General features: G+C 42.5%; 2 protein-coding genes across 2 annotated transcripts; one reads left to right on the top strand and one right to left on the bottom strand.

Moving 5' to 3' along the window:
- Positions 1 to 3,755: 3,755 nt before the first annotated feature.
- On the bottom strand, positions 3,756 to 13,899 carry LOC124113336 (protein preY, mitochondrial-like). The gene is made up of 3 exons (XM_046473617.2): positions 13,848 to 13,899; positions 5,172 to 5,322; positions 3,756 to 5,040 (listed from the first exon to the last, which is right to left on the bottom strand). The coding sequence occupies exons 1-3, from the start codon at positions 13,888 to 13,890 to the stop codon at positions 4,896 to 4,898; spliced, it is 339 nt and encodes a 112-aa protein (XP_046329573.2). The 5' UTR covers positions 13,891 to 13,899; the 3' UTR covers positions 3,756 to 4,895.
- Positions 13,900 to 14,081: 182 nt separating this feature from the next.
- On the top strand, positions 14,082 to 27,785 carry LOC124113335 (ribonuclease P protein subunit p29-like). Its single transcript, XM_046473616.2, has 6 exons — positions 14,082 to 14,244; positions 14,408 to 14,469; positions 14,883 to 15,097; positions 18,413 to 18,481; positions 26,915 to 27,090; positions 27,356 to 27,785. Exons 1-6 carry the CDS (start codon positions 14,196 to 14,198, stop codon positions 27,490 to 27,492), a joined length of 708 nt encoding a protein of 235 aa, XP_046329572.1. The 5' UTR covers positions 14,082 to 14,195; the 3' UTR covers positions 27,493 to 27,785.
- The last annotated feature ends 115 nt before the right edge of the window (positions 27,786 to 27,900 follow it).

The raw sequence follows: 27,900 nt of genomic DNA, 5'->3' as shown, positions 1-27,900 counted from the left end.
GCATCATCTTTGATTCCAATTCTTGACTCTAATAGTGACAGAAGAATGGAATGGTGTATGGTTTCCAACACTGCGGACAGGTCAGGTGCAGCCAATATGGCACCCTGACAACCCACAGCATCGAGAAGATCATTCTTCAGCTTGCAAAGAGCAGACTCTGTGCTATGTCCATATTTGTAGTTAGATTGCAGGACTTCACTCCAAGTCTTTCGTGTGATCATGGAGACGAGATGCCACAGCTCTTTCAATTACATTTGAAAAGAATGTCAGATTTGATACAGAACGATAGTTCTTGTGATTATCAGGATACAGTCTTGACCTCTTTGAGTAAGGGGTTATGAGAACTTATTTTAGATCAGATGGGAATGCAAAACTTGAAAATGACTGGTTGGCTGCTTTTATGAAGGCATAACTTGATCTGGGCACAGTTTTAGCAGCCATGAGAGAATAGGATTCAAGGAACATGATCTCAGAAACTCATTTAACATTGTTACATTGTCTCGTATATAGATACTATTATGGATAATTCTTGTTATTATTGTTGCTGTAGCTAATCTTTTTACAGCTAACCCAGTGAACATGAAAGAGCAAGCGACTACATTTCTATCTCTGTCATTACAAAACTTATGACCGGGGATTTATTTAAGATTCTTGACAAAGTGATTATGACAGGCAACTAACAGGCAAAATTGGAATTTTACCAAAACATATCATACTTTCTTAAGATAAAAGGTATTTTGAAATTGCATTTAATGCAATAATATATAATGAAGCATCAAAACATGTTCCCATTTATTGGTTTTGTTACTTCTACAAAGCCACACAAATAGTTATTAGTTATATGTATAAATACATTGAAACCTTGGGAAATATTTAGTTCCAAACTGGAACTTCTTAAGAAACATTTGCTGTAGACATGGGGTCGAATATCGGCTTCTGGGCAGGTCAAGATAAATACCTGATGACAAACTAATTGTTAACTATGTAAAATAAATTTCATTGAATATTTCACCTGATGTAACTGCGCTGGCACCAAGAAATGTTTTGGGGAATACACTTCTTTAATAAAGCAACAAAACACTTTCCACATCCAATAGAAATCTCTGCATAAAGCAGAGTCGATTGTACAATTCCGACTACATCATGAGCATGTGTTTATTAATCACTATCAAATAGTAATGATACCAGGTGTTCGCGAGAAGGTGAGGGTATCTTGCCACACTGGTGTCACCCATCACAAACACATGCACAGGCAAGTCAGTTGTTCACCTGAAAAAGCATGGGAACATATGGTACAAGTCAAAATAGGGAATTGCATCGGACATCATTTTTGTCACTGATGCGTCAAATTTGGAAACATCCTCCACATGTCTACCATAAAAAACTTTTGAAAGCTTTACTGAGGCCTTGAATGTTGTAACCTTGATCAAACAACTTCTGAGCAAGAGTCTTGGTAGAAAGAGCATGCTCAATTGTATCTCAAAAGTTGTTAAATGTAAACACCAAAGGCTGGAGCTGTTGGAATATTGCTTGACATGAAGGGGAAGCTGACTATTGGAGTGAGTGAGTGAGTGAGTTTGGTTTAACGCTGCTTTTAACAGTATTCCAGATTTATCACGGCGTGTCAGCTTAATGTGAGAGGAAAGCTCGAAGTGATGCAGTTCTCAGACGTTTACACCTTCGGTGAAACCAACGAGCACGGGTATGGTGCTGACATACCTACAAACATAATCGGGGCGAACCAGGATTCGAAACCTAAGACGACTGGGCCACCCGTGGCCCCCTGACTATTGGAAAGTTGAACTCATCCCTCTTGCTATACAGGCTTGTGGAGAGTTTCTTGTCACTTTGAATTTTTATGCATAGATCTAAATATGGAACTGGTCTCCTTTATTTCTAGTTCAGGTGGGTAAATCGGTGGAAGGGATTTGGCTATTTGCTTGTTATTGAACGATATCAGATCATCGATATACCTGAAACTTAGGTTAAACTTCTTGGCCAAATTACCTTGTTTTGACTTTGCCAATCCGAACAGAAATTCTGATTCATATGCATAAAGAAAGAGATCCGCAAGAAGGGGAGCACAATTGGTGCCCATGAGGATGCCTACTTCTTGGCTAAATGTCTTACCCCCAAATTTTACATAGATGTTATCAATGAGGAAGTCCAGCATTTCACATATTGTTTTCTCAGTGAACTTCAGATTGAAAAGTCTGAATTGTCCTGAACCTCTGAATAAAGATATGTAACTGTATGTGTTCACCACGTTTTGTAACAAAAGCCCTATGGATCAAGGAATGAAGTTTTCCCTTAAGTTGTCATGTGGGATAGTTGTGTGCAAAGTTGAAAAATCAAATGTTTTGACAGAATGGAACTTGGTTCTTTTCTGAGATTGCAAAAAGTCAAGCAAATCCTTTGAGTTTTTTAAAACACTTCTTTTTGGAATGTGGAATATGATTCAGGGGCAAGAAAAGTGAAAAAAAGGATTGCGATTGTCAACTTTCCTAAATACATTAATTTCCGAGCAAGAAAAATTTATAATATTCGTAGAAAATATTTAAATATCCAAGTGAAAGTGCTGAAATCACACACACCATAATCTGCTCCCAAATCAAACCTATTTGGGGGTTTGGGCTAAACCAACTGTTTTCATTGGCTGATATGTTAGTCGCGTTAATCTATGTTTATCTGTTTCTGCTATTTCTGTTAATCCTACTAAAATAACAACATAGCATACAATTTTTGAATGTGTGAAACGACCTTTGATTTTCACATTGTGAGTAATTAAAATAACAATAACAATCGGTAACACGGTAACATTACTAACATCCTTGGCCCTATTCCAAACAATAAATGCCTGTCAAATAATCCTCTGAGTAAACAACTGAAGGCATCTTCTGTGTTGTTACTAAGGTGACATAAGTTGTTGATATGGTAATCAAATGGATGAGAAGACAGCAAAAAGCCAATGTATTCCACAAGCTGAGGCAGAACCAGGCAGACTTGGAGTTGGCCCGATGGTCATGATCGTTGAAATTGCACAGCGCATCAAACACTGCAACCCATTTTAACGTCTGCCCAGTTAGCTCAAAAGTGAAATTTATGAGGATTCGTGAGGCTTGCCGACTTGGTTGATGCATGTCATCGATCCCAATTGAATTGATTGATGTTCATGATGTCAATCAATGGATTGTTTGGTCCAGACTCGATTATTTACAGACCATTGTCATATAGCTGGAATATTGCTGAGTGCGGCGTTAAACAACAAACAAACTAACAAACAAACTGAAAAGTTAAAGGATTATGTATACTCCCTGAGTGAATCAGACATAAAATATATTCCCTATATATTTTAGAGATTAGACATATTCCCTGTAACATACACTGAAACACTTTGAAATCGCATTTTAAATTTTTTGTTATATTTGACCAGAGACCATATTATATTCATGTGTTGAAACTAATATGCCAAAGGAATAATGAGCCCTTTGTAGCTAGTTCTGCATGTGCCAGCTTGTATGAAGATAATTTACTTTTGAATTCATGTCAGTTGTGAGACATGACAAGAAATGCTGGCAATGCCTCCAGGTGGGGGTGATGTTGATTGTAATCATGTGTGAAGGTCCACCTAGTCTGGCCACAAAGAGAATACTCCAGGTGTTTACAAACACTTTGGATCTACCTTCAGCCAACAACACACAAACACAAACACAAACACTCTTGGTATAGCTAAGTCACCAGATGAAAACATGTCGTTATAGGAGGGAAAACATTTATTACTTTTTTTCAGTCACTAACCCAGAATATGTGTACAAATTAAAAGATATGTTACATTTGATATGCAATTCCTATTTAAATGTACATGCTTAGAATATAGTGCATACACATTTAGTGAGTATATTAACATGGTTCATACAGTTCATTTAAGTCAGCAATTTTAAAGTCTTTTTAAGACTCTTGCACACAGAATTAAGGCCCTAATAATGAAAAGCGCAACATTTTTTTAACAGGTTTAATGACCTTAAACAAAACAGAGCTTGATAATACTTGAACCGATTAGATTCAACAAACAAAAAGAAATGTTTATTGATATTTCACATTCTAAGCAGTCAAGCAGGTAACAATGTTTTTTCCCTTGGATATGTGAAACATATTAATTAAAAAGCAAAATTGAAATATAGACTTGACGTTGACTGTTTATGGCCCTTTTCAAGCTAATTTTGCATTTAAGGCCTCTTTAAGGCCAACGTCTACATTTAAGGCCTCTTTAAGACCAACGTCTACAGTCGAGGCCTCTTTAAGGCCAACGTCTACAGTCTTACGTCTACATTCGAGGCCTTTTCAAAGCCGGTGTGAGCCTTGATTTAAATAAAATAATTCTTACGTCTAAAGGAGGTAACCAATAAATAATTATTCATGACAATGAGGTCATAGGTGTATGGAATACTAATTAGTATCATTCAATATCTAATGTAGTCCATGACAACCCACACTGTTACTACCATAACATGCACAAAGAGTGAAAGTGTTCCAAAAGGCTTCGGAGAGACCTTCCTTCATCAGTGATATGCTAGACCAAAGCACTATCACTCTCTATACTGATGAGGCGACTTCCACAGATGTCAGAGCAACACAGACAGGCGTTGGAAGTGATTGGTTGCTGTTGTAGATATTTATGCTAGTACAGTATAGCATCAGACTGGCTGCTGGAATCTCAAACTACAAAACTTACATAACTGTCTTGTCTGAGTTAGACTTTTTGACACTGTGACATAGATGGTTCTAAGGAAGTATTTATACCACATATGTTGACAACAATTCAAGAACTCTTGGCCAACAAATGTTGATAGATGAACAAGACTGGTGATGACACATGACTACATAGGGAGCCTGGCTCACACAGGCTGACTGTCTGGTTGTAGTGGCTTGTCGGTCTTTATCATGCGGGCGTCTGCTGGAATAAGGTTTGGGATGCCATTGACTATTGGGTAGGCGACACCGATATCATCACAGACAAGTTGACAGTTTCCTCTGTCATACCTGGAACAGAGAGAATTACCCATTAGAGACGTATCCACAGCAACTGGATACATAGTAACATCTTCAACGATTAATTTTTTTTAAAAGAAAACTTCTTATAAGCATGATAAGTAGCTTTGCAGTATACCTACCTCAGAGGTTTCTTAGACAGCGGACAGCATATATGCTCCAGGATGTTTTCATTAAAGCTCCCTGTCTCCTTGGCTGAGGCATCTTCTAACAAGGTCTTTGTGGTTAATAGCCACCTAGATGATGTCCGACGCCAAGAGGCTCCTCTACAACCTGAAATACTCATGTAGAAAACAAAAACATATAATGATACACGCTTAAACAGGAACCTAGCACCATGTGATACAGCCATAGACAGGAACCTGCCACCATGTGATACACCAATAGACAGGAACCTGCCACCATGTGATACACCCATAGACAGGAGCCTAACACCATGTGTTACACCCATAGACAGGAACCTAGCACCATGTGATACACCCATAGGAAGGCACCTAACACCATGTGATACACCCATAGACAGGAGCTTAACACCATGTGACACACCCATAGACAGGAACCTAGCACCATGTGATACACCCACAGACAGGAACCTAGCACCATGTGATACAGCCATAGACAGGAACCTGCCACCATGTGATACACCAATAGACAGGAGCTTAACACCATGTGATACACCCATAGACAGGAACCTAGCACCATGTGATACACCCATAGACAGGAGCTTAACACCATGTGATACACCCATAGACAGGAACCTAGCACCATGTGATACACCCATAGACAGGAGCCTAACACCATGTGATACACCCATAGACAGGAGCTTAACACCATGTGATACACCAGTAGACAGGAACCTTGCACCATGTGATACACCCACAGACAGGAACCTAGCACCATGTGATACAGCCATAGACAGGAACCTGCCACCATGTGATACACCCATAGACAGGAACCTGCCACCATGTGATACACCCACAGACAGGAACCTATCACCATGTGATACAGCCATAGACAGGAACCTGCCACCATGTGATACACCAATAGACAGGAGCCTGGCACCATGTGATACACCCATAGACAGGAGCCTGGCACCATGTGATACACCCGTAGACAGGAGTGAGTGAGTTGGGTTTAACGCCGCTTTGAACATTATTCCAGTTATATCGTGGTGTGTCAGCTTAATGTGGGAGGAAAGCCCGAAGTGATGCAGGTTTTAGATGTTTACCACTTCGGTGAAACCCACGAGCACAGGTATGGTGCTGACAAACCTAGAAACATAAATGGGGCGAACCGGGATTCGAAACCACAATCATAGGTTTCTGGCATGCCCAAGGGACGCAACTCTGCACAGCGAATCGCGGCGCCTTAGATGACTGGGCCACCCGTGCCCCCCCCCATAGACAGGAACCTAGCACCATATGATACACCCATAGACAGGAGCCTAACACCATGTGATACACCCATAGACAGGAGCTTAACACCATGTGATACACCCACAGACAGGAACCTAGCACCATGTGATACACCTATGGACAGGAACCTGCCACCATGTGATACATCCATTGACAGAAACCTGGCACCATGTGATACACCCACAGACAGGAACCTGGCACCATGTGATACACCCATAGACAGGAACCTAACACCATGTGATACACCAATAGACTGGAACCTGCCACCATGTGATACACCCATAGACAGAAACCTAACACCATGTGATACACCCATAGGCAGGCACCTAACACCATGTGATATACCCATAGACAGGAACCTGCCTCCATGTGATAAACCCATAGACAGGAACCTGGCACCATGTGATACACCCACAGACAGGAACCTGGCACCATGTGATACACCCATAGACAGGAACCTAACACCATGTGATACACCAATAGACTGGAACCTGCCACCATGTGATACACCCATAGACAGAAACCTAACACCATGTGATACACCCATAGGCAGGCACCTAACACCATGTGATATACCCATAGACAGGAACCTGCCTCCATGTGATAAACCCATAGACGGGAACCTGTCACCATGTGATACACCCATAGACAGGAACCTGTCAACATGTGATACACCCATAGACAGAAGCCTAACACCATGTGATACACCCATAGGCAGGCACCTAACACCATGTGATACACCCATAGGCAGGCACCTAACACCATGTGATATACCCATAGACAGGAACCTGCCTCCATGTGATAAACCCATAGACAGAAACCTAACACCATGTGATACACCCATAGACAGGAACCTGTCACCATGTGATACACCCATAGGCAGGCACCTAACACCATGTGATATACCCATAGACAGGAACCTGCCTCCATGTGATACACCCATAGGCAGGCACCTAACACCATGTGATATACCCATAGACGGGAACCTGCCTCCATGTGATACACCCATAGACAGGAACCTGTCACCATGTGATACACCCATAGACAGGAACCTGTCACCATGTGATACACCCACAGACAGGAACCTGCCTCCATGTGATACACCAATAGACAGGAACCTGCCAACATGTGATACACCAATAGACAGGAACCTGCCAACATGTGATACACCCATAGACAGGAACCTAACACCATGTGATACACCAATAGACAGGAACCTGCCACCATGTGATACACCCATAGACAGAAGCCTAACACCATGTGTTACACCCATAGGAAGGCACCTAACACCATGTGATACACCCATAGGCAGGCACCTAACACCATGTGATATACCCTGGACAGGAACCTGTCACCATGTGTTACACCCACAGACAGGAACCTGCCAACATGTGATACACCAATAGACAGGAACCTGCCTCCATGTGATACACCAATAGACAGGAACCTGCCACCATGTGATACACCAATAGACAGGAACCTGCCAACATGTGATACACCAATAGACAGGAACCTGCCGCCATCTGATACACCCATAGACAGGAACCTGGCACCATCTGATACACCCATAGGCAGGTATCTAGCAACATGTAATACACCCACAGACAGGAACCTGGCACCATGTGATACACCCACAAACAGGAACCTGCCACCATGTGATACACCCACAGACAGGAACCTGCCACCATGTGATACACCAGTAGAAAGGAACCTGGCACCATATGATATATCCATAGACAGGAACCTGCCACCATGTGATATACCCACAGACAGGAACCTGGCACCATGTGATACACCAATAGACAGGAACCTGGCACCATGTGATACACCCATAGACAGGAACCTAGCACCATGTGATATACCCATAGACAGGCACCTAGCACCATGTGATATACCCATAGACAGGAACCTGTCACCATGTGATACACCCACAGACAGGAACCTGCCTCCATGTGATACACCAATAGACAGGAACCTGCCAACATGTGATACACCCATAGACAGAAGCCTAACACCATGTGATACACCCATAGGCAGGCACCTAACACCATGTGATACACCCATAGGCAGGCACCTAACACCATGTGATATACCAATAGACAGGAACCTGCCAACATGTGATACACCAATAGACAGGAACCTGCCGCCATGTGATACACCCATAGACAAGAGCTTAACACCATGTGATACACCAGTAGACAGGAGCCTAACACCATGTGATACACCCATAGACAGGAACCTGCCACCATGTGATACACCAATAGACAGGAGCCTGGCACCATGTGATACACCCATAGACAGGAGCCTGGCACCATGTGATACACCTATAGACAGGAGCCTGGCACCATGTGATACACCCATAGACAGGAGCCTGGCACCATGTGATACACCCATAGACAGGAGCCTGGCACCATGTGATACACCCGTAGACAGGAGTGAGTGAGTTGGGTTTAACGCCGCTTTGAACATTATTCCAGTTATATCGCGGTGTGTCAGCTTAATGTGGGAGGAAAGCCCGAAGTGATGCAGGTTTTAGATGTTTACCACTTCGGTGAAACCCACGAGCACAGGTATGGTGCTGACAAACCTAGAAACATAAATGGGGCGAACTGGGATTCGAAACCACAATCATAGGTTTCTGGCATGCCCAAGGGACGCAACTCTGCACAGCGAATCGCGGCGCCTTAGACGACTGGGCCACCCGTGCCCCCCCCCCCATAGACAGGAACCTAGCACCATATGATACACCCATAGACAGGAGCCTAACACCATGTGATACACCAATAGACGGGAGCTTAACACCATGTGATACACCAGTAGAAAGGAACCTTGCACCATGTGATACACCCACAGACAGGAACCTAGCACCATGTGATACACCTATGGACAGGAACCTGCCACCATGTGATACATCCATTGACAGAAACCTGGCACCATGTGACACACCCACAGACAGGAACCTGGCACCATGTGATACACCCATAGACAGGAACCTAACACCATGTGATACACCAATAGACTGGAACCTGCCACCATGTGATACACCAATAGACAGAAACCTAACACCATGTGATACACCCATAGGCAGGCACCTAACACCATGTGATATACCCATAGACAGGAACCTGCCTCCATGTGATAAACCCATAGACAGAAACCTAACACCATGTGATACACCCATAGACAGCAACCTGTCACCATGTGATACACCCATAGGCAGGCACCTAACACCATGTGATATACCCATAGACAGGAACCTGCCTCCATGTGATACACCCATAGACAGGAACCTGTCACCATGTGATACACCCATAGACAGGAACCTGTCACCATGTGATACATCCACAGACAGGAACCTGCCTCCATGTGATACACCAATAGACAGGAACCTGCCAACATGTGATACACCCATAGACAAGAGCTTAACACCATGTGATACACCAGTAGACAGGAACCTGGCACCATGTGATACACCCATAGACAGGAACCTGTCACCATGTGATACATCCACAGACAGGAACCTGCCTCCATGTGATACACCAATAGACAGGAACCTGCCAACATGTGATACACCAATAGACAGAAGCCTAACACCATGTGATACACCCATAGGCAGGCACCTAACACCATGTGATACACCCATAGACAGGAACCTGCCACAGTGATACACCAATAGACAGGAACCTGCCGCCATGTGATACACCCATAGACAAGAGCTTAACACCATGTGATACACCAGTAGACAGGAACCTGGCACCATGTGATACACCCATTGACAGGAACCTGCCACCATGTGATACATCCATTGACAGGAACCTGGCACCATGTGATACATCCATAGACATGAACCTAACACCATGTGATAAACCAGTAGACAGGAACCTGCCACCATGTGATACACCCATAGGCAGGCACCTAACACCATGTGATATACCAATAGACAGGAACCTGCCACAGTGATACACCAATAGACAGGAACCTGCCGCCATGTGATACACCCATAGACAAGAGCTTAACACCATGTGATACACCAGTAGACAGGAACCTGGCACCATGTGATACACCCATTGACAGGAACCTGCCACCATGTGATACATCCATTGACAGGAACCTGGCACCATGTGATACATCCATAGACATGAACCTAACACCATGTGATAAACCAGTAGACAGGAACCTGCCACCATGTGATACACCCATAGACAGAAGCCTAACACCATGTGTTACACCCATAGGAAGGCACCTAACACCATGTGATACACCCATAGACAGGAACCTGTCACCATGTGATACACCCACAGACAGGAACTTGCCAACATGTGATACACCAATAGACAGGAACCTGCCTCCATGTGATACACCAATAGACAGGAACCTGCCAACATGTGATACACCCATAGACAGGAACCTGCCAACATGTGATACACCCATAGAAAGGAACCTAACACCATGTGATACACCAATAGACAGGAACCTGCCACCATGTGATACACCCATAGACAGGAACCTGGCACCATGTGATACACCCACAAACAGGAACCTGCCACCATGTGATACACCCACAGACAGGAACCTGCCACCATGTGATACACCAGTAGAAAGGAACCTGGCACCATATGATATACCCATAGACAGGAACCTGCCACCATGTGATATACCCACAGACAGGAACCTGGCACCATGTGATACACCAATAGATAGGAACCAGGCACCATGTGATACATCCATAGGCAGGAACCTAGCACCATGTGATATACCCATAGACAGGTACCTAGCACCATGTGATACACCCACTGACAGGAACCTGGCACCATGTGATACACCCACAGACAGGTACCTAGCACCATGTGATAGACCCATAGACAGGAACCTGGCACCATGTGATACACCCATAGACAGGAACCTGGCACCATGTGATACACCCATAGGCAGGCACCTAACACCATGTGACACCCATAGGCTGAGATCTTCCATCAAGTGATACACACATAGGCAGAGAGACCTTACATCAGGTGATACACACATAGGCAGAGAGACCTTACATCAGGTGATACACACATAGGCAGAGAGACCTTACATCAGGTGATACACTCGTAGGCAGAGAGACCTTACATCAGGTGATACACACATAGGCAGAGAGACCTTACATCAGGTGATACACATAGGCAGAGAGACCTTACATCAGGTGATACACACATAGGCAGAGAGACCTTACATCAGGTGATACACACATAGGCAGAGAGACCTTACATCAGGTGATACACATAGGCAGAGAGACCTTACATCAGGTGATACACACATAGGCAGAGAGACCTTACATCAGGTGATACACACATAGGCAGAGAGATCTTCCATCAAGTGATACACACGTATGCAGAGAGACCTTACATCAGGTGATACACACATAGGCAGAGAGACCTTACATCAGGTGATACACATAGGGAGAGACCTTACATCAGGTGATACACATAGGCAGAGAGACCTTACATCAGGTGATACACACATAGGCAGAGAGACCTTACATCAGGTGATACACACATAGGCAGAGAGACCTTACATCAGGTGATACACATAGGCAGAGAGACCTTACATCAGGTGATACACACATAGGCAGAGAGACCTTACATCAGGTGATACACACATAGGCAGAGAGATCTTCCATCAAGTGATACACACGTATGCAGAGAGACCTTACATCAGGTGATACACACATAGGCAGAGAGACCTAACATCAGGTGATCAAGCATAGGCTGAGAGACCTTACATCAAGTAATACACACATAGGCAGAGAGACCTTACATCAGGTGATACACACATAGGCAGAGAGACCTTACATCAGGTGATACACATAGGCAGAGAGACCTTACATCAGGTGATACACACGTAGGCAGAGAGACCTTACATCAAGTGATACACACATAGGCAGAGAGACCTTACATCAGGTGATACACATAGGTAGAGAGACCTTAGATCAGGTGATACACACATAGGCAGAGAGACCTTACATCAGGTGATACACACATAGGCAGAGAGACCTTACATGAGGTGATACACATAGGCAGAGAGACCTTACATCAGGTGATACACACGTATGCAGAGAGACCTTACATCAGGTGATACACACGTAGGCAGAGAGACCTTACATCAGGTGATACACATAGGCAGAGAGTCCTTACATCAGGTGATACACACGTAGGCAGAGAGACCTTACATCAGGTGATACACACATAGGCAGAGAGACCTTACGACAGGTGATACACACATAGGCTGAGAGACCTTACATCAGGTGATACACACATAGGCAGAGAGACCTTACATCAGGTGATACACACGTAGGCAGAGAGACCTTACATCAGGTGATACACACATAGGCAGAGAGACCTTACATCAGGTGATACACATAGGCAGAGAGACCTTACATCAGGTGATACACACGTAGGCAGAGAGACCTTACATCAGGTGATACACATAGGCAGAGAGACCTTACATCAGGTGATACACACGTAGGCAGAGAGACCTTACATCAGGTGATACACACATAGGCAGAGAGACCTTACATCAGGTGATACACACATAGGCAGAGAGACCTTACATCAGGTGATACACACGTATGCAGAGAGACCTTACATCAGGTGATACACACGTAGGCAGAGAGACCTTACATCAGGTGATACACACGTATGCAGAGAGACCTTACATCAGGTGATACACACGTAGGCAGAGAGACCTTACATCAGGTGATACACACGTAGGCAGAGAGACCTTACATCAGGTGATACACATAGGCAGAGAGACCTTACATCAAGTGATACACACATAGGCAGAGACCTTACATCAGGTGATACACACATAAGCTTTATCTTTACTCAAACATATACAAGTCAAAAGGAATGTGTGCATCATCATAAAGAAATGGGAACATTAGCGACTTGTAGTGTAACCACTGAGCTCTAGTGAGTTTTTGTCAGTAAACAATATGTCACCTGACTAACCACGGGCCCAGGTAGTGCTGTGGGTACCCGGGTCCTACTCAGGACCCACCCGACCCGAGTTACCCGTCCCAGCCCTATTAGAAACATATATTTTGTCGCTTTTACAGTCTATACTGGTTAAAGCAACCCGGTTTCGGACATCGTAAAGGTCAGCTCGATAAAGTAAATAAAGTACGAATGCTCCAAAACAGGTACGAGTCTGACGAGAGGTTCAGGTACGGGTTAGCCATTTTCGTTGGGTACGACAACGAATATTCGTGGGTACGGGTCGCCGAGTGTTTGCAACATAATACAAATTGATAATGGCACAGTCTAAGATTTAATGGGCCCATGGGACACACAATATTCTGTAATCGCACTTAGATTTAACCTATTTCATGTTAATATTCACCTTGAACAAAATATTTGGACATGTGTTTCACGGGCGCCGCCATGTTTAAGGAGCAGTCAATGTTCTTAAAATTGAAATAGTGATATCTGAAATATGTGCCAGATAATAATTATAATTGACCAAAGAAGCTCTTTTTAAGGTATTAACAGTATCAGTTTATTATTTCTAATGTCTAGGTGGTACTTACGTCACGTGGAGGTAGTTACATCGAGAACAAAAACATAGATATGGTCCCTGCTGATCATTCGTTCCTTCAAAGTTGAAAACCTAGCATTGGCTTAGAGAGCGAAGCTGTCGATATATTCTGAACCACAATTCGCTTGATAAAAGGAAATTATGTAACTCGTGATGTCTGAAATAGACCAAAGACCTACAATGGAAACTAAAGCCACCACCGGTAGTCCTATTCGTATACTGGTGTTTATTTAGCTAGATCTACCGACCAGAACTCCTACACAAAGAAATAATATAAAATTGGTGTATATTACGTCATGTTGATGGACATGCTCGTATACATGTATTGGTGGGTTCACTATTTGTCCAACATGTTGTTGTTGCAGATACTCTATACAGTCAGCTCCCTTTGTCAGTCAAGATCCATGGACATGAATTAGGACTGAAGGTAGAAAAGATTATGTTCTGTTGAGGACAGTTTGTGCCTATCATATCTATATTTCAGATTTGACTCTTGTACATATGACAACTGAATTCAATACAATAATTAACAATGATCTGTGTTGTTTTCAAAATACCCATACTTTGTACAGTTATTAGGCCAAATGAAGTATTAAATAAATAATCAGTATATATAAAGCATGTTAGGTATTCAGGGCAAATGGATTGATCACTGAAAATGCGAATTTTTCCACATGCTTTATAACAATTGTTACACCTATGCATCGTTATTTGAAAAGGACAATTAAGATTTTATAATGGTCGACACCTAAAATGATTATGAGTACCAGGCTTAATGTGATATTATGTTCTGCATGTATAACACATGGTAACTTGTTGCATTTAATCTTTTCACTCCAGCCAATCAAGAAGCAAGGCTTTGTGACCGCGTTCCTGGAGAAGCACCTACCAGTGCGCAGACTGCAGCAGGGGGAGGGTGACATCAGCCACAGGGTTGAGTTCCTGGATGCCAGGAAAAGGAAGAAGGTGAAGGACGCTTGTGTTGGTAAGAAGGGACTGTCAAACAAGGACAGGAAGAGACTCAAGCTGTTTGACATCAAGAAGGATCAACAAAGGTAAGTAAAAGAAGAGGACAGTAAATGGCAACTTTGACTTCGTATAACATCTCCATTTTATTTTGATAAATACCCTGGACTTTTTAGCCACCATAGCTTCATTTCAGAAGTGATGTCACAACTACCATCACTCCTGTCTCTAACCTTGCACTGAATTCCTCTTGCTTGTAGGAGCAATGTGATTGGACAGCTATTTTTAAGCATTAAACTGTTTGTAGAAGACTTAAAACAAAGCTATGGTAGTGATTGGTTACAGGGTATGTATCATAATAGAAAGGAGACTGTCAATATTTCAGAAAAATTCAGGGGGTGACTGAAAAGTTCTGAGCCGAACTATGATGGACTGCGTTGATGGAGGCGGTTGCTAATTATTTTGCAACATAAACCTCTCCAAGGTCCACAAACTTCTGCAAACAATGCTGTCCACTTCTAAACAGTGGCAAAGGAAAGAGTATTATCCCCTAAAGTTGACCCCATTCCACATGGATGGTTGTTTGAGTTGGCCCTTTCAGCTGGAGATACTTGATAACAGTCCAGTAGACAAATTTTAAAACTCACTATGCATTTCTTTCTTCTTCATTTTGTGGAAACAATCCTAAAACAAGTTTCTAGCTTCAAACAATAACACCTCACCCCAACACATCGCAGTCGTCACTGTGGTCACCAGTAGAAACAATGGTCCGAACACGAACTGGTCACCTGACCACATGAAGACTCTAGCATTATCTTCTCTTTTCTATCACCTTGGATCGAAGACCCAAAGGGGTATGGTTGATTGTTCCCTTGTTCTGAGCTCATTCACTCTACGGTAGTGATTGATGACTTTGACAAAGCATCAAGAGATGCCAAGCTGGTCCATCAAACCATTTTGAGTGAGGACTGTCTTATAGAGCATACTGGCCGGAGAAGGGGTAATCCACTCCCCCTCGTAAACGGGTTTGTGAAAGTCGTGGCTGGATAAGCTTCCCCTAGTTCAAAGCTGCGTGGCTGTTCAATAGATTGACATCCTGATCAAAACCACAAAACACATGAGTTACTCGATATCATGTTGTATCTGGCCTAGGGTTTTAGAAGCAACCCATACACGAGTCTGTCTATTATGACACTAAACATTGTAACAATCATTGGATTAGATCATAGTTTAAAACCAGCTTCCTTGTGTATGTTTCACGGATGAGGTCTGTTTACAGGCTAGGGTATCTGCGCTCAAACCATGGGATAAATGCATATAATTTTTTAATTTGAAGTTTACACGATATACGGCTTTTCCATTGGACGAGAGGTCGGTCACATGACAGCGAAATTGACGTTCATAAGTGTATGAACGACACAATTTGACGTTCATACGTTTTTCACGAGACCGTGTTCTTGAAATGACGTAAACACTGACGGACTACTTCCACATTCCTGGGGAAACCCCTGGGAATTCCCTAGCACGAAAACATGCATAAACGTTCTTTCTGATCATTTAGAACCTTTATTCTTGGTCACAGCGTTTCAGTATACTTTGAGAAATGTCAGAGAGCGTGACTGCATGATTGTTCACGAATATCCATGCTACGGCCCATCCTAATGAACAAACGAAGAAATGCACATCTAAACTATCGTAGTATCGACTCGATCCGTGCCTAGGCTGACATTGACCGTCTCCAGCAATCTATGAATTTACCTTTGTGTCTGTTTGACGCATCTTTATTCACCTTTCAATGATCGGCCAGTTGATCAATGATGACTAACACATGTAACCGCCAAAGGTTCATCAACAATTTAGGAAATCTCTCCCGTCACGTTTATCGTGTCGGCCATTTTGACGTCTTGTACTTGATGTAAATGTATTACGACGTGCTGTCATTGTGACTGACTTACTGAGGTAGTTCTTTACAGACCTTTCTCATCTAATGAGGATATGATTTGAACACATGTGCTGGGTAAGATGTTTCTGGAGAGCAAGTTGTGCATCCATACGCCCATGTCACCTCTCTTTTTGAGGAACTATTTTACTCCGCGATATAGCTGGTTGTTGTATGGCTGTCAGTTTAAACATGAAGTCACATGTACTAAATAAAATTGTGTTTAGATCTAGGCCTACATCTTTTGAGGTAAGAAATTGTGATAAAAAAATTATAAGAATTGACCTTCACTTTGTGTGAGTTCATTGGAGTATGAACCTTCATAGAGTGAGGGCCAAACATTGTATGAACGTCGTCGCAAGCTCCGACGTTCATACAGTTTGGCTCTCACTCTATGAAGGTTCATACTCCAATGAACTCACACAAAGTGAAGGTCAATTCTTAAATGAAAATTTGAACCTTTTACTAGAAATTGTTTATTTATATACTTATCCTGTCTCAAATGCTAAACGCCCACCCAACCATCCCCGCATCACAGTTACACCAGCCAGTACGCTCTTGGAAAGAGAATGATTATGCTGGGGTTGTCATGTGATCAGCTCGCATTGGATTTAAGTGGTGACCAAGGTGATTACTGGGATATGTTGGGGTGAAGTGTTTTTATTTGAAGTTGGAAACCTGCTTTAGAAATTGTTTGCACACCTTGATCGGAAAAGAAGGAAGAAATGCATATCGTGAGATAGGATAACTAATAAATATACAATTTTCAATTTTGTGTCGATTTTGATCAACAGAGAATACCTCGTCACTTTGATGTCTGCACAAATATGCTGCCTTGTTGCGTATTTGGTTCAAATGAAGCCTGTATGCATGGAAAGTACAGCACTTAATACATGCAAACTGTGGGTGTATAATACGCCTTCATCTTTAGGCTCCCTCTTTTCAGCCACCCCTAGTAGAACCTGTTGCTCGACTTCTGACATGAATGCCAGTTACAGCAACATTAGTAGGTCCAGTAAGTAAGATGTAACAAGATGTAAAATAGATATGGGTGTTTCGTGTTTTCACAATTATTGTAGGTGCCAGCAAGTTATTTATAATCATGTGCCGCCAGGCCCTATGACTATACTGCTTACTAACACTGATCAATGAGAGCTTTTCACCCTTTTCTTTGAAATTAATTATCCCTAAGTAGCATTTAAGAAGCTGAACTGTCAATGAAGGACTTCTTCAAATGTTCAATTTATCAGTAGAGATGCGGGTACCTTTATGAAGGGTTGATGCAGATAAGATACTTGTTATCAGGTGTGTTGTTATTTCTGAGATGGAAACATGTGTTGTGGATATTTCTCTTGAAACACCACATTGATTTAGATCTTAATATCAGGTCAACAACAAAAATAGAATTGTATTTTCTGTAAAGAGCCAGTGAGATTCTGATATTGTGAATACATGCTTCCCACAGGTATGAGGATTATCTCCCCCTGCATATCCTGTGGACAAGCTACGTGAAAGACCTCATAGACTTCCAGCAGTGAGTAATCTTGTGACCCTGACAACATGGTGGTGTATTTGGTAGAGTCTCATATCTTTCCACTGGGGAGGATCCCAGTGCAGACCATATATCCCTCATGCTTGTATGATGAGACATAAAATGGGCACTATATGGTTGACTCTGTGGCTTGCCTGATTGTGTGTGGGTCATCATCGACAGATTGCATGGGTCATGCTTCCAGTCACTTGTTTGCCTGGTCTGGACTCAATTATTTAGTCTGCTGTAATATAGCTGGAATAATGCTTACTGCAGCCTTAAGCCACATTACCTTACTGAAATCTTTGACCTGTAATTTAGCCTAGCCTAAGGGACCAGTTCAAAAGTTCGATGTCGGACCAAAAACGTAATTCCATAAAATTTGAGACATACTTGCTACCCCCCCAAACTTAATTCTAAAAATGTTGAATTCCTGAGTTTAGTGGCCTCTGTTGTCATGCATTCTCATGTTTTGTCCTGCTTTTTAAGAAAGTTTATCAAATGAAGTTTATTTTTCGTTTCACATGCCTGCCACCCTTATTGTAAAGCTGTTTGATAAGAAATAAATTAAACATAAAAATATTTATGTTTTACCTTACCTGACGCTACACAGTGCTTTAGCTTCCCTACCTTATACAAACAGACAGTATTCGAAGGAAGAGACAGTTTAAACAGACTACCGCCTGTGTCTCAGCATCAACGAGCTATCCCCCTATTCCTAACACTCTTCTCTGTCTGCCCTAATGCACAGGCGCGTATATGGAACAGATCGTCACAAGCCGGCGCCAGACTGTTGCCTCATTTCATCGAACTGTCCCCAGTGCTTCCCGGATTGTCAGCTATCGCCTAATCGTCATCAGCTATCGCCAGACCGTCGCCAGAGTTCGCCGGAATGTCGCCAGCTTCATAGGTCGCTGTACGCTTTTTCATCTCGCCGATCATCGCCTACTCAGTGTGCTTCGTCATCTGGCCATTCGGATGATGAGCAGCATTTTGTACCAGACTATAACAAAGTCTCTCACTCCGCCCAAGTGGAGCACAGAGTTTTGGAGTCTGGAGAAGTTCTCCTCCCATGTGACCAGTAGGTAGCTGATGTGGACAGGTCATTGAACACTGCTTTTATGACACTACCTGTCCACCATTGATTTAAGTTCCGAGATTTCGGAAGGAACACTATCCTTTCCACTCTATGGAATTTTCCAACGTCCACCCTCCTGTTCGGACGTTTCGATGCTCGTCGGTTCTTCTCAACCCAGTACCTCAATTCCGATGACAGATTCTCAACTTTGAAGAATGGACACCGCTCTCCGTCACTCTCTTTATCGACTGTCGGCAGTGGCTTCCGCCAACTCGGCCATACACGACTGCTTAGACAAGAATCCATCTGAGGCTAATGACCAGGTCCTTTCTGTCTTGGATTGGTAACAGCATCAACTTGTACACATGTCCACTTAGGTACAATACTGCCTTGGATCCATCACCGTCACCATCACTAGACGCCTTGCTCAGGCAGTCCTCCTGGGATCCGTCGTTCAAGACGCAATTGATGGTCTAGGTCAGCTCTCTTCAACAGCGATATCCTTACTGTTGCCAAGGAGGCCCAGTGTTGTGATACTAATCAACAACAGTTTTGTCTCCTTAGTAACATGGAACATCTGATTTCTTCTCAGCTCTCTCAGCTGCGAAAATCATACGTTGGGAAGAGAACTAGTTTGGAGAGCAAGACCTCTTCTTTTTGGCCCTAATGACAGTCCCACAGAAAAGATTGGACCTACCAAGCCCCCCAACTTGGACGCTTACCCGGCAGGGACCAGTGGACGCCTGACAACTGGCAACACCCTTTGCCATTTTCCGCCAAGTCTTCCTGGTGCCCAAGAATGGTTCGTCCAAACTACGAATGATCCACAATCTGGCGCTATTCAACCTCAATTATCTCGCGCCTTCACCACATTTCCAGATGATCTCCATCCGGTCTCTGTGCCACCTCCTTCAACCAATGAACTACCTCATCAGTCTGGATCTCCAGGATGCCTACCTGCACGTTGCCATTCAGGCAAACACATCATCGTTTCCTCCGCTTCATCTTCCGGGGCCAGCACTTTCAGTGGAAAGTGCTCCCATTTGGCATTTCCATGTCTCCATGTCATGGTTATTCATATGTATAACCCATCCCATCATTGCGTTCCTTCACCGCAGAGGGATTCAGTTTGGAGCCTACCTCGACGACTGCATCCTCGGTCACAGGATCCATCAGACCCTGAATCTTCAGCACGATTTTACGCTTTGCCTTCTCCATCGGTTGGGTTGGATGATCAACATGGAGAAATCGGATCTGATTCCTTCTCGCCATTTCTTAGGTGGTCTCTTTCTGGCAGATCTCTCCTAGATACAGGTTCCTCCGGATCGGTTTGCGGCGATCCAATCCGGGGTCAGGAGAGCCTCTCTCAACCTCTCTATCTCCGCCAGTGGCAGAGCCTTCTTGGGCTGTTGACCTCAGCTCGGGATCTGACGTCCAGGGGTCGTCTTCAACTGCGTCCCCTTCAGCGGTTTCTCCAGCCATTTCTGCGCTCAGACCTGTCAGGTCCCCTTCTTCCTCTGCTATGGGAATTACATCTGATGCCAAGGTAGGACCATCCCTTGTGCTGTTCCTCTTGGGTTGCTGGGTACTGTTATGTTGATACCTAGTAAAGTTTTGGTCCCATTTTCCCCCCTCTTTTTGAGCCAGACCTTGCCTTTTCCCTCTGTCAAGCAATGTTCTCTCTTCAAAGAGCTTGACCTACATCTTATCCCCTTGCCTGCTGTTCCGTGAGCCTCTCCCTTGATTTTCTGCCGGACCGTTTTGTTGTGCTTCCTCCTCCTCCTCCCTTACTGTTGGCACCACTGTGTACCCTACATCTGATGTCATCCAGTGAAGAATATGAGGAGTAGGGACCAAGGGGAATAACTCGTGGATGCTGAAGCAAGGGCTGTACCCTGTTTAAACTGACTTTTCGTTCCAGTACTGTCTGTTTGTATAAGGTAGGGAAGCTAAAGCACTGTGTAGCGTCAGGTAAGTATAAAAAGATTGCATTTAATCAGAAATGTTGATATATCATCTGCTAAGCTTGTCCCACTGCGCATGTCGGAAGTGGGGCTGCTGGGAAAATCTTGTGTTGTGAAAAAGTGTGTGAGCATGTGCCGGCCAGCGTGACAGGTTGTTTTTGTGTGAGTGGTGTAAGCTGAGGAAGAATATAAGAAGCAAAGTGTCTACAGCGGTTGGTTTTGGTTATTGGACTGGCATTAACAATGGTAGCAGAGCGTGGTTGCTGAAAGGATTGATAATTCCCAGACGTAAATATCACTTTTGCTCACACATTTGTGAGTGTATTTCAACAAACAAGTAATTTTTGTGATTGATGCAGTGAGATAAAAGTGTGTTTGGAGAGATCGAAAACTGGAAATTTTGGAGTGTTGACATTTTGTTGATTAGAAGATAGAATGGCAGCGAAACTGAATCCCCCCGAACTCTGCATAGGGAAAAGTTATGAGAGATACATACAGGAGCTGAAATGAGAAAATGAAACAAGGAATAGTATTAGCTTTATCACTCCCAGAAAATGAATGTGGTACACGAGAGAAAGTATTTGATAACATTCCTCTTGAAGATTTGAAAAACGAAAATGGTTTTGAAACTCTGATAGCTTTCTTTAACACTCAGCTTGGAAAAGATGATCTTGTTGATAGTCTTGAAAAATTTGAAGATTTTGAAGATTTTTTTAGGGAAGTGGGGCAATCAATCAATGAATATATCTCCAAATTTGATCAAAAATATAATAAGATATTAAAGAAAAGAATGAGTCTGCCACAGGAAATCTTAGCATTCAAGCTTCTCAAATGCGCTAAAAATTACCAAAGAAGAAAAAATGTTAGTGATGACAGGTATGGACTACACAAACAAAGCCACATTATATCAACAGGCCAAATTATCTTTGAAGAAATGTCTTGGACAACATTCTTGTGATTGAGGAAATGGTATGCAGTCAATTAAAGTTGAATCCTCAGACATCATTAATCATGACAATGAGGAAGCTTTTGCCAATCAGTATACAAGTTCTGTCAGAGGTCGGGGTCGAAGTTACATGTATGGCAGAGCACGTGGCTTTCGGGATTGAAGACAAGGCTGGAGAGGATTGAGACAGCCAGAGCGTAACATGAATCCAGTTGGCACCAATGGGAAAACTTTGACATGTTTGGCCTGTGGGTCTTTCAGGCATTTAATTGCACAGTGTCCTCACAGTTGGGAAAATATGTCTAAAGTTCACTATGTTGAAGGTGGAAGTGAAAATGAAGAAACTGTTGAACAGGTCATTTTGTTTACAGGAAACATTAAAGATAACATGGCACAGTTAGGCAATGATGCAAGATGTTGTGCGATATTGGACAGTGCATGTTCGAGTACAGTATGTGGCAGAATGTGGTTGGAAGGGTATTTGGACTCGCTGTACAAGAAGGATAGAGATGTGAAGGTGTGAAAATGTTTATGTTCGGTGGAGGTGAAAAACTCAAGTCACAAGGTAGCTATGACTTACCAGCATTTATGGAAGGAAATAATGTGAGAATTCCGCTTTTACTTTCCTTAAGGTCAATGAAGGAAGCATGTGTCAAATTAGACTTGGAACATGACTCAGCAGAAATCCTTGGTGAAGAAGTTAGTTTAAATTACACATCATCAGGACATTACTGCATTTCCATAGACAAGTATGAAAAAATGCCTGTTGAAGAAGTTAATGGTGTATTGTTACACAAGATGGAAGATGATGAGCGTTACAAGGTAATTCTCAAGTTACATAGAGTTCACCCACCCACCGGAAAGGAAACTTGTTGCTCTAATGAAAGATGCAGGAATGAGGCGAGATGAATTCAAGGACACAATCAGCAAAATTTATGGAAATTGTCAGATGTGCAAAGCTTATACGAGAACACCTGCCAGACCTGCTGCAGCCCTGCCAATGGCATCACAGTGCAATGAAACAGTTGCAATGGATTGGAAGAAGTGGTCAAGACTTACCATTTCTGTGTTTATTCAAAGAAAAACACCTAGTGAAGTAATTGACAAAATTATGACTCATTGGATCGGCCAGACTCGTAGCCAGAGGTTTTGAGGAAGATGTGGAAATAGAGAGAGATTCTCCAATAGGAAAGAGTGCATTGAAAGTGTTTTTAGCTTTGGCAGCTTATCACAAATGGACTGTAAAAACCACTGACATTAAGTCTGCATTTCTACAAGGCAAATTATTTGATAGAGATGTGTTCATCATTCCACATCAGGAAGCTGAAATGAAAAATAATGGAATCATATGGAAGTTGAAGCATTGTTTATATGGTTTGAATGATGCAGCCAGGCAATTCTACAAAAGTGTCCGAGATTAATTATTGCAACTGAAGTGTGTGCAATCTTCACTTGACCCTGCTTTGTTTCATATGCAAGACCATGGTTGTCTTATCGGTATGATTGTTAGTCATGTTGATGACTTTTTACATTGTGGACAGATGTATTTTGAGGCTAATGTGATTATGAAGCTTCAGGTGCAATTCTTAGCAGGAAAAATAGAAACAGGACAGTTTAGATATGTGGGTTTTCAAATCACACAAGATCCTGTTGGAATCATGGTAGATCAACAAGAGTATTTGGACGAGTTGGAGATAGGAAACATTTCATTACAAAGGAAGACACAGAAACATGAACCTCTCAGTCCTCATGAACATACCAGGCTCAGAAGTCTTGTTGGAAAGCTCAACTGGCTTGTACAAGGTTCTAGGCCTGACCTTGCGTTCGAAATGACTGAACTCAGCACAAAGTTTAAGAGTGGAATTGTGGATGATCTATTGAGGGCTGTAAAAGTGATTCGGGAATTGAAAGACTCTGAAGCAAAGATTTACTTTCCGTACATTGGGAATTATTTTAGTTGGAAACTTGTGGTTTTCACAATTTATGTAATGGTGTGAGTAGTGTTGGAGCACATGTGATTTTCCTTGTTGGGGGGAATAACTGCTGCTGTCCTTTGGCATGGCATGCTGGCAAGATAAAAAGAGTAGTGAGATCTACAATACATGCAGAGACACTGAGTTTGCAGGAAGGACTTGAAGATGCATTCTATTTAAGAAAACTCATTGAAGAAATGACAGGCATGACAGGCATGTTTAACATTCATGCGTTTGTTGATAACAGAAGTGTGGTGGAGGCTGTACATTCAAACAGTCTTGTTGATGACAAGCGTTTGAGACTGGATATTGCCACAATTCAGCAGTCTCTACAAAACAAGGAAGTGACCTCTGTCAAGTGGATTCCTGGTCATCAACAACTTGCTAACGCAATGACAAAAAGAGGAGCGTCTGGGGTTCAGCTTTTGAGGGTGTTGCAAACTGGACGTCTTCAAATTGATGGATGGTGACTTTGTGCTAGTTTAAAAGATGCATGCGAGTGATAGTATGGGGCAGAATAATCCCCAAGGCAGGAGTGAAGTCTACCCCTGAGATTGCCTTTCACATGCCTGTGTACATTGTATTCTTTTAAATATAAGTTATACAGTCCTTAAATATATTTGAAAACATTAATATCTCTACAGATTTTTATGAACAATGTTTGACACTGACTTCTCTGCTTGCAAGTAATGAAGAAAAATAGAAAAAGAAAATGTATTAAATGTTGATATATCGTCTGCTAAGCTAGTCCCACTGCGCATGTCGGAAGTGGGGCTGCTGGGAAAATCTTGTGTTGTGAAAAAGTGTGTGAGCATGTGCCAGCGGGCGTGACAGGTTGTTTTTGTGTGAGTGGTGTAAGCTGAGGAAGAATATAAGAAGCAAAGTGTCTACAGCGGTTGGATTTGGTTATTGGACTGGCATTAACAAGAAATGCTCATTTTTATTATGTCTTTCGCTTGCAGTATGGACCCTCTTTACAAAATATAATGTTATATATAAATTCCATGTCTACATCACTATCAGGGATTCAAGAAACCAGCTGCAGATTTAACTCAAGGGCAGAATGACTTTCATATAAATAAATAAATAAATGATTGACATAACTATTTATTTTTATTTTGACTGACCGTATGTGTGGAAAAGCTGGAATAAATATGTGAAACATAAAATTAAAACAGTGTGGCCTTAAACATTACACACTGCACTGGATGGACTATTGCTTGTGATGACAAAACCCTACCTTGAAGAAAGACTGGATGTATTTATAGACAACCAACAGCATATGGATGAAAATAGAATGATAGTGTTTGCTTACTTTAGTTACTATTATAAAGCATTGAGAAATCAGATAAATTGATTTTGTTGGATGGAAAACTTGCAGGGCCATTAACACCCCCACCCATAAACTTAAGACATTAAGATTTTTATCCGACATCAAACTTTTGATCTAAGGCCATCATGTTTACTTCACCAGTGACCTCATGGGAAGGTTTTGAGGTGTTGGATGCTATTTTCAAGTTATGTGTATGTATTCATTCACTGATTAGAGCTTTTATGGATATGGAAATCAAGTCAACTTTTATGAGCAATCTGTAGTCTATACCTTTTCTTCAATAACCATCATCATTACTGGTTTCATCACATCATTACATTTGAGAATTTGTTGGTCTTGATGGCCGCTGAGTAGGAATACTAAAATATGTACTGGTTGATCCAGCTCCTGAACTTGGTGTCTTTGTTCATTTCGTGACTCGGCCATAGTGTCCACCACCCTTTTTAAAACTGCCTGGATCTGTGTGCGTCCCGAGCTGGCTGGGTGAAGCCAGCCTGGTTGATTGTATGTAGAACGTGGTCTGGTCCTGGCTGGAATGTGGCCATGATGCTGCTTACTTTTCTCTAAGCTGACATTCTCTTTTCAACTACCAGAGTTTTACGCGATGCAGCAATGTGCCTCCAGTACGCACAAATGTATAGAATGGAAGCAGAAAAAGATATATTGTGTTCTGAGGGACAAACAAGACATATCTTTGTACCACATTCTTGACAAGGAATATAAAATTCCTGTAAACAAAGTAATTATAAAATCTTTGTACAGTACACAACACCATTTCATTACTTTACAGGACCCTTGAAATTAGTAACATGGGGGTTCTCTGGATCCCTAGTTTTGTAGGTCAAGGTAAAACCCTGAACTACTACTTACACAATGATAAATTATTCAATTTTCATCCCCACCTGCCTCATTAACAAACATTCCACCTCACACCTTACTTTACTTGATGAAATCCACCACATACAGCCCAACCAAACATTGATGCTTCATGTGAATCACATCTGTCAATACAATGTAGTTCATTTATATGCCTTGAACAATTCGTCAACACAAATAAAATAGGAAAATTATCTGAAAACAAAATTGGATGAAATCGTATAATTAATGTAATGTGGCCTTATAATGCATTTCTTCCTTCGCAGTTTGAATGAAAAGAACCATGTGACAGCTACCATGAAGTTTATGAAAGCTGACCTCCATGGTTGCATTATTACAGTTCAAAGGTCAAAGTGTGCATCCTATGTGGGTACAACTGGGATAGTGCTTAAGGAATCTCGCAACATGTTCCTGATCGTAACAGCTGACAACAGAGTCAAAGGTATCTGTGTACTGGACCTTCTGTTAAACATATGCTGACGTGGAGAATTATATGTAATGTGAATGTTTGAATACAATCAACGTAGAAACTGGACTATTGATTGTGTTGTGACAATGTGTTAAACTTTGGACCAGTTCTGTCTTGGACTTTCAAGTTTATGTAGATCACAGGAGTTGTATAGAGGTTAGAGCTTTGTTGAAAGAGACCCTGCCCTGCATTTCACACACTGTTCCTTGTCCCATGACACCCTTATTTTCTGTTCCAGACATCCCCAAGCAGAACAGTGTGTTCACAGTGAAGGTGGAGGGATTTCTGTTCACCGTGCATGGTAACCACTTCAAGGTGAAGACTGCAGAGAGGCCAAGTCGACGCTTCAAGAGTAAAGCAACTATTGACTTGTGACTCGCTTCATGGACAGGCTGTTTGGCATGAGTTCATGAGTATAATTTCACCAGACTGTTTACAGATCACACTGATGGACTGATGCCATAGCAACACTTACGAACTGAAGGCTTCAGTGTGGCCTGCTTTGTGTCCTTCAGCCTCTAGTGTATCCAAATATCATTTGGAGCAAGGTTTCTTTGCTGAATGAATGGCAGCCTGCAGAACTTATTCTAGTGGGTCATTAATGTCTGAATGTTATGTATCTGAGTGCCACATGGACAACAATATTTAATATACCAGCTTGAGGATTACTGTTGCCTTTGTTACTGTGTACTGCTTGGTTTGTCCCACTCTGTGATGTCTGGGTCTGTCTGCTGTCTGGAGAAGGACTGGGAATGTGACATGGAGGTCATCTGGATGTCACCA

This window comes from Haliotis rufescens, unplaced genomic scaffold (genome assembly GCF_023055435.1).
Source record: "Haliotis rufescens isolate VD_foot unplaced genomic scaffold, xgHalRufe1.0.p SCAF_19, whole genome shotgun sequence".
Classification (NCBI taxonomy): Eukaryota; Metazoa; Mollusca; class Gastropoda; order Lepetellida; family Haliotidae; genus Haliotis; species Haliotis rufescens.
Note: the sequence above shows the minus strand (reverse complement) of the source record. Positions and strands in the feature narration are given on the sequence as shown.